Here is an 8873-nt window from a genome sequence, read left to right as displayed (position 1 = left end):
GCGTATTTCTATAAAGTAAAACAGTTCAAAACCTCATTAGTTCTTGATCATGTAAAGCTAATGCCGTTGTGAATCCGACCTGCCACTCCATATCCTTTAAGTTATTACCTCAAACAACTCGACAAAGGCGACCTCGCCAACCTCCTTCCTGAAGAGATCCTTCAGATCTTGCCACTTGGCCTCGAACGGTAGATTGTTGAGGAAGACTCTCCTGTCAGCTGGACCTTTCCGTAGGGTTCCACTACTCCCCCCTCCTCCTCCACTTCGTCTATCTCTACGGGGTGATCTGTCTCGGTTCATTTCTGATTTCTGAAAAATATGAAAATTAGAAAAGTTAGAACTCTCTTTCATTTTAATTTGAAGCTTTAACACTACTTTAAAGACTGGAGAAAGGTTTGCAATGTATCGAATCAAATTTTCAAGCCGTGTTCCATTTCTTTTTTTTTAGCCGTTTGTATAAGATGGAATGAGTGAAGTTTAAGTTGATTATTATTGAATTAACTAAAGTTACAAGTTTTGGACCCCACTCCTTCTTTGCTATTCGTTTAGAGGGCTACAATTAGCTGCTGCAGTCAAGGGCGTATTCAGGGGGAGTGAGATCTATTGATTACAGGGGGTTTTCAGGCCCCAACGGGTGCTGAGCCCACCCTGGAAAGATAAAAAAATTAAGCCCCCCTCCTGGACAAATTCCTGAATACGCCCCTAGCTGCAGTATGCAAAATTTAAGCCTTTTATCTCAATTTTTTATTGAATGCAGCCTGTTTAAAATTTTGTGTCACAAAGTGTCGAATTGCCCCCCTATCCCAAAACTCATTCCACCAAAGTTCATTAAGTTTGAACAAACAATGTATTTGCATTTCAATACTAAGGGTTGACTCACCTATAGAAACTATAAGCACCTTTTGATTTTTTGACTTTCCCTTCATGTGTCACCATAATGTAGGGGTATTCAGCGAATGCGCCGGGACACCAAAAAAACATGCTTCTATGTTATCTAATTTGACGCGAAAATTTGCAAAATGATGGTAGAAATAAGTAGACGTAATTTTAACACTTATTTCTTACCTTGAAATCTATACAATAATATTATAGTTTTCACAAATTAAAAAGTTTAGAATTCTGTAAATTATTCTTTATCAGCGGCATACAATTCGCATATCACTTTTGTAGAGAACCCGCAATAGAAAGGATCAACTTTTAGAGAGAAAACAAAGATAATTTCATCAACATAGTTTAAAGGGTACCATTCTGAATCGTCCATGCTCCTCTTCAAGCTGAATATCACTTCGACCTGTTCCTTGATTAACCCTGTACATATATTTTTGTATAAAATAGAAATTATGTATTCAAAAGAATTTACATGCAGACAGGATGATTTTAGAAATATAAAGATATAAAATAGTTCAATCAATTATTTCAATCAGTTGTCTTACGTTACGCCCTACAAGGTCATAAACTAAGGATAAGAGTCTGAAATTTTTTTTCTTCATAAAATCTTTCATCTTACATTTTAGGTTCTCTGCATGTTTTCTACTAAGCCATTTCATTTACCATAATAAAATTTATTAAAGGTAAAAAGTTCAATCTATCAATTCCTTTATCTTGAGTTTAGGCAGTCCTATGTCTCATTCTTTGTGTGGAACCCTGCATCATACCAACACTTTAATCAATAACATGATTTTCCGTTTTGAATCTTTAAAATGAAGTAAAGTAAAGATAAAACAGCTTTTAATGAACAGATGTTGTTATGATTTACTTAAATGATTTTCCCCCTCTTTTTTTTTACACTTCTGACAAGAACAATATATGTTACAAATATGATGTATTTCAACAAAACAAACAAGAACTGTAAAGTTTTATAATCACAAGGATTTAATTTAAGTTAAAATAAATATTCCTTAGGTTATGTCAACGGGAAGATGGGGGGGGCCTAGGGAACTCCCCAGTTATCTCACTAAATCAAGCATTATTGTTTGATTGCTTGAAAATATTATTGTTTGATTGCTTGAAAATCTTCCCTGCTTATCATAGTACGTCATATCTCCTGATCCCGGCAAGCTAAAGACGAGACAAATATTTTTTAATAATTCTTTGGTCAAAGTGAAGATTAGTTTAGATTTTTGTAACACCTCCAACCCCAGTATTCATAACACATACAAGAGCTACGAAACTGAGTATCTCCGCTTTGACTGAAGAATTCTAAAACTATTTTTTCTTGTCTATAACTTTCTGGGATCTAGAGATATGACTGTAAGTGTAATCATGTCAGATTTTTGAGAAAAGGCTTATAAATTAACCAATATGTTTTGAGAAGTCAAATTTTCTGATTTTCTGATGAAATGGCTGGGAGATTTACCAACTACCCAGGGTCATAATAAAGCACGCCCCGTTGTCAGAGCCTATGGAATAATCATATCAACTTAATTTTGTTTATACCTTGTGATCATGTACAAATGCAAAAATTGAACAATCGAATGTTATGTTTGAAAATTTAGGTAAATTAGGAGACAGAGAAAGTGTCTATTCGAAGCTTTAGGTGAAATTTAAAATATTGGAGTAAGGGTTAAAGGGACTGTAAGTGTAATCTTAAGCGACCCTTCATGTAAAGTTGGCAATACCCGATTCACAACGGTTCTTTAAAACCTTTATCTGATCAATAATGTGGAAGATATTGTCGATTTATAGGTTTAAAAAGTGAACTCTAACATGTCACGTGTGTAGAGAAACCACGAATAAAATTATAGTGACAGCGACTTCATAATTGATCAAACTAAGTTTTTAAGGGTAGCATTCTGAATCGTGCATTGCCATCTTTGCATAAAGGATCATTTGAAATAAACCTTTAAGTCCCTTTAAGTAACAATAAATAACCTATTTTCATGCTACTTTTCAAGATATTACTACATTTTTACATTAAAAAAATTGTTTATTGTTTCATGATGCTTAAACAGATGTTGTCAGATTGATCAAGTTTACAGTAGGAAGTAGGACAGCAGACAGGTTTGTGGAAACTTACATTAAATTGACAGATTGAATGGTGGGCTGGATACTGGATAGTTTAGAGGAGGGATACCATTATATTCCTGCCGTCCAACCTCTGTCCATCCATCATAGAAACTGCTCTCTCAGCATCCCTTTCAGATCCAAACCTGACAAAAATTATAAAAAATGAACAAAATTCTATCAAATTCGTTATTGGTTTAAAATGACTAGCAATGGTATCGCGCAAACATATTTTTTGGGTTATAAACCAAGGAAGAAAATTCCAAGTGCCATGAATTAGAGTTCACCAGTTCAAGTTAAAAAGAAATTATTCAATCAACTATCGCCATTTATTAATTTTGGCCCTAGGTCTAACATTCAAAATATCCATAAAAAAATCACAATATGTTTATATTTTAACATATACTCTTTACAAGCACAAAATACGGATTCATATCTGATTTGAAAAAATTGTCTCAAAATGGAAAAAGCGCAAGATTACTTCTAGTGCAATTTATTAAATCTAGGGAAATATTTTATTTTAAAAAAATTCGAAATTTTTTAAGACTTAACTTAGGAATAATTTTTTTCTTGGTTCGAGCAAGAAAAGTTTTCGAGCTCTGGGGATATTATTATTTGTGGTTTCATCAAAAGGCTAAATTGAGCAACATTTTTTATTTACCTGATAACGCCAACTCCACTCTCCCTGATCTCCGCGAACTTTATGTCCCCTGCATGTCCGAATCTGTCCTTGAGCACCTGCCATGTGATTTCCATCGGTAGGTTTTTCACCACAATCTTGTCACTCTTCTTACCTCCACTCATGGACATACCTCGATCCATACCTCGGGATGATCGCTCCATGCCTCCCATACCACGATCCATACCGCGATCCATGCCTCCCATGCCTCGGTCCATTCCACTCATACTATGATCCATACCCCCCATTCCTCTCATACCACGATCCATGCCTCCCATTCCTCGATCCATTGAGCTCATGCCACGATCCATTCCACCCATTCCCCTATCTATTCCACCCATTCCCCTATCTATTCCTCCCATTCCTCGATCCAAAAGTCCCATTCCACGATCCATACCTCCGATACCTCTGTCCATTGCACCCATTGACATATCCATACCTCCCATTCCACGTCCAAGATCTAGACTGGAGTTTAATGATCCCATGCTTCTGTCCAAATCTCTTCCAGATCTCTCTATTCCCATACTCATTCCAGATCCACCGTTTCCCATTCCACTGCCGAGAAGTCCTGTCTCCATTCCTGCTCCCATTCCAATATTTGAAGGATTTGCTGCTCCCGCCATTCCCATGATGGTTGCAAGAGCAGCTTGGAGAGCAGCACCGGTTCCAGCTGCAGCAGCAGGCTGCTGCATACTCATACTTGTAGCTAGGTTACCCAGACCTAGTGTATTACCCTCGTTCGAGGACTGAGGTAGATTGTTTCTCACGTCCCATAGAGGAGTACCATCTTGTCCAAGACCCATCCCTATTCCTCGCAGACCGTCTGGGAGACGGTTTAGATTGCGAGGAGGCTCCTCCTCAGGAACCTTGTCAAACCTCACGGTCATTCGTCTGTCATTGAGCTGTTGGTCGTGGAACATGGATATAGCCTGAACTGCTTCAACTGGATGGTCGTATACAACTACAGCAAATCCACGGGATTTACCCTCTTTGTCCCGCGTTAATTCAATACCGTTAACACGGCCGGCAAGTCGAAATATCTCCTTTAGTTTGCGTTCATCAACCTTAATAATTATGTTATAGCAGAAGTAAAAAAAAGTATAATTTAAGAAAATTTGATTAATACAGCTTGCCAAACTTGAGGCCCCAGAATGGGCGAAAAACACCAACCGTTACAGCTGATTAAAAAGTGAAAACGCGTGTCTTCAAAAAATGGCACAGCGTGAAATGACCATATCCCTAATTTCTAGAATCAACAAAGATGCACGATGTCTCAGCCGTTTTATAAATAGATAACAAGCGAACATCCTATGAAGATGTGTTCTAGGTGTGGAATAGCCAAGCCAATTAGGGAAAATTTGTTCTTTTAAAATTAGTCACTCCTTTCCATGTCTACCAACACAAACCTAAATCCATCGGAAAATTCAAGCTCATCAAGATCTTGGTTGCTCTGATTTGCCTCTATATCTGATCCTAAACTTGTGATTTCCAAATATAACCACTACAGGAAGTTTGAACCAACTCCTGTGCCAGATCTGACAGCCCCGGCCCGACCCTTATCTTTGATAACCCATGCCGCAAATGGATTACCATACAATTTATGTACTGAGATTGAGGTCACAGTGGAAAATTAACTTTTTAGTTTTGTTCTCCTTCACAACAGTGAAGGTGGACTTATCTCAGATGTGGTTATTATCTATTGGAGCACGAATAATAAATGCAGAAACTAGAGTATTTTCCAAAGAAACAAACTGAACAGGTGTATTTAGAGTGTTACGTGCGCCTGGCTGCATTTAGGAAAAACACATAGCCTAACCCAGCCTTTACACTTTACAGTTCAAATATTAGAATTTTCCTCCTTGAGCTAAGAATGTTCGCTTATTATCTATTAGTGTAGCCAACATAAGTTCTGGGTGAATTGTCCACACAATAAACTAAAAGGAAAAATCATTTTATCTTACAAGATAAACCATGTTGGAATGATTATGACGAACCAATTTTTAGTTTTAAATTGCTAAAGAAATTCAGCTTGAATAATTAAATACGGTCCAACATCAATGTGAACTTTCCATGATCCTGAATCATCCACCATCGATAAAAAATACTTACAAACAAAGCACTTCGCTTTAGAAATCAAAATTAGAAAATTCCGTGCTCAGCATACTCAAGCTTTTATTTTTTGACGTCACAGTTTGGACAACTACGATAAAAGTTTTAAAGATGAAACTCCAAAGTTCTGGAAAAAGCAGGAGTGTCGCAATAAATGACTTTTAAACAATTAAAGACAACTGATAACAAAGGCGCAGCTGAAATCTTTTGAGTGCAAGAACTAAAATTTCAAACTGGAATAAGACAAAGAATTGAAAACTTACATCATACGCTAGATTAGCAACGAAAACTCTGGTGTGCAGGGGACAGTCAATTCCAAGATTTTCTAGAAATCTGACGGATAAACCGTATGTATTTCCATAGTTGACCGGCCCTCCAGGGGACCTCTCCCTGGGCCTCATCCTCTCCCTGTCCTTGTCCGTGATGATCCTCCCGAACTTGTCGCGGTCCACGTCGAAATCTTCCTTGACCACTATTTTACGACCTTAAAATATATGTTTGGAAGTAGTCATCAGAACTGCTAAGGCGGGTTTCCAACGGTTCTACCTAAAAATACTTAGAAGCCGAGTATCCATCAGCTCCACAGACCACCTGCGATTCAATTAACACAAACATAGAAAAAAAACCAGGAATGTAAATTGAATCCAGGGCATCAATTCCTTAACCTACGACATTGTCCAGCAAAATAAAACCTAAAGGAACACTAAAGCCATTTAAGTGATAGATCATACTTAACAAGAAATGACTTAAAAAATTATCAAACCACTCCAGGCACCAAGTTTTGGAACAAATATCTCTGATTTTCTATTAATCCATCATAGTAAAACCAACTTTTAACAATCCGTGCATCGAACCCCTTCAGTTTCGAAAATTTCAACTGTTGTTCCAGACCTTTCCAAGTTTACCCCGTATCAAGAAATAAAACTAAAACAACGTGAAACCCAAAAATGCAGCGTCTCCAGGAGTTGATGCAAGCACATTCTTTCGTCTGCTCAAGTATTTTAGCCTCACAACTTTTTTTTATATTTTTCATTTGATAATTAAAAAAAATAGAATTTATATTGAAAAGGAAGAAAGAATCTTCACAAACAAACAAATTTAAAAACTCGAGTTCCAACAACAAAATTAAAGTTTAAATGATAAAATTATCTTAATTTGAACAAAAAACCATACCTTTAAATTCGAATCGATTCATTTTATCAACAGCTTTCTTGGCAAGATCTGCAGTAGCAAACTCCATAACAGCTGCACCTCTTGGTCTCCCAGTTTGATCCTATTTTACAAAATAAATCTATTTATCCAACAAAATATTCACGTCAGAAAACTTAAGTTATGTCAAATTACGGATTAAAATCAGTGTTAGAAAAAATAATGAATTTTAGGATAAAAATTATCAGAGATAAACTGGACAAACTTAACAGTTTAAATCCAATTTTTGATTTTATCCCGAGGGCATCGACAATAACCCCCATGAGAGGGTGGAAATGATCCACGGACAAAAGAGGAATTACGGTTTTTACCTCTTTTTATTAGTTAAAGAAAAAACTTTTTGAACGACTGAAAAAACTTTTTGAACGACTGAAACAACTTTAATCTCTTGATTGGGGAAGGGTAATAAATTTTGGACAGGTAATAAATTGTTATTAATTGTTTGCAATTAATGAAATATCGGTTTAAAAGTGTACATTAGTGAAAGTTACGATAATATTTATGACGGTTTTACTTTTATTTGCTCAAATTTCCTTGCATTCATAAATACAACAAAATAAAAATGAAGTTACTTCATTGAAATCTTATCTTAGTGTTGCCCGACAAATATGAATTTAGTAGTAAAAGAGAAGGTTTAGGACATTGTATAGTCCCGAAAGCTTTTAAAGATAATTCATAACTTATTCCTTAGAAGGGACTGTCGACTTGTACCTTCAAGTGATTAAAGAAGATTAAGCCTAATTGAAAAAGTTATCCGTTGAACCTTTGTCTGATAATATTACGACAAGTACGGGCATATTGTCTGGTAATATTAAGACAAGTACGGGCGTATTGTCTGATAATATTAAGACAAGTACGGGCGTATTGTCTGATAATATTAAGACAAGTACGGACGTATTGTCTGATAATATTAAGACAAGTACGGGCGTATTGTCTGATAATATTAAGACAAGTACGGGCGTATTGTCTGATAATATTAAGACAAGTACGGGCGTATTGTCTGATAATATTAAGACAAGTACGGACGTATTGTCTGATAATATTAAGACAAGAACGGGCGTATTGTCTGATAATATTAAGACAAGTACGGGCGTATTGTCTGATAATATTAAGACAAGAACGGGCGTATTTCTATAAAGTAAAACAGTTCAAAACCTCATTAGTTCTTGATCATGTAAAGCTAATGCCGTTGTGAATCCGACCTGCCACTCCATATCCTTTAAGTTATTACCTCAAACAACTCGACAAAGGCGACCTCGCCAACCTCCTTCCTGAAGAGATCCTTCAGATCTTGCCACTTGGCCTCGAACGGTAGATTGTTGAGGAAGACTCTCCTGTCAGCTGGACCTTTCCGTAGGGTTCCACTACTCCCCCCTCCTCCTCCACTTCGTCTATCTCTACGGGGTGATCTGTCTCGGTTCATTTCTGATTTCTGAAAAATATGAAAATTAGAAAAGTTAGAACTCTCTTTCATTTTAATTTGAAGCTTTAACACTACTTTAAAGACTGGAGAAAGGTTTGCAATGTATCGAATCAAATTTTCAAGCCGTGTTCCATTTCTTTTTTTTAGCCGTTTGTATAAGAAGGAATGAGTGAAGTTTAAGTTGATTATTATTGAATTAACTAAAGTTACAAGTTTTGGACCCCCCTCCTATCAATTTAATACATGACCTAGATTTCAACTATTTTCAATAAAACATAATTTTTTGTTTTATTTCGGAATTAGCTTTGGTAAATTTCTGTGCCGAACCCAGCTGCCAGGTTAGCCCTTAATATTCAACAATTATCAACTAATTTAGTATATATTAAGGATTAGATTAGGTAAAGCCACTTTCTGGGCCGAGCGCTACAGTTAAAGCTAGGTCAGGCTAGG

The 8873-nt window shown here is 36.4% G+C and overlaps 1 protein-coding gene across 3 annotated transcripts; it reads right to left on the bottom strand.

Annotated features, from left to right (window-relative positions):
• Window positions 1-1805: 1805 nt before the first annotated feature.
• LOC111697068 (myelin expression factor 2) lies at window positions 1806-8452 on the bottom strand. Of its 3 annotated transcripts, none has more exons than XR_002764211.1 (6): window positions 8232-8452; window positions 6965-7064; window positions 6055-6275; window positions 3665-4746; window positions 2841-3149; window positions 1806-2572 (listed from the first exon to the last, which is right to left on the bottom strand). XR_002764211.1 is itself a non-coding variant. In XM_023466944.1 (5 exons), the coding sequence occupies exons 1-5, from the start codon at window positions 8421-8423 to the stop codon at window positions 3059-3061; spliced, it is 1686 nt and encodes a 561-aa protein (XP_023322712.1). In that variant the 5' UTR covers window positions 8424-8452; the 3' UTR covers window positions 1806-3058. The 3 variants fall into 3 exon arrangements, 1 of the variants encoding a protein (XP_023322712.1); XR_002764212.1 differs by having other exon boundaries at window positions 1806-2530; window positions 2872-3149; XM_023466944.1 differs by having other exon boundaries at window positions 1806-3149.
• Between the last annotated feature and the right edge of the window lie 421 nt (window positions 8453-8873).

Source organism: Eurytemora carolleeae, unplaced genomic scaffold (assembly GCF_000591075.1).
Source record: "Eurytemora carolleeae unplaced genomic scaffold, Eaff_2.0 scaffold208, whole genome shotgun sequence".
Classification (NCBI taxonomy): Eukaryota; Metazoa; Arthropoda; class Copepoda; order Calanoida; family Temoridae; genus Eurytemora; species Eurytemora carolleeae.
This window is presented reverse-complemented; position numbering and strand designations above follow the sequence as displayed.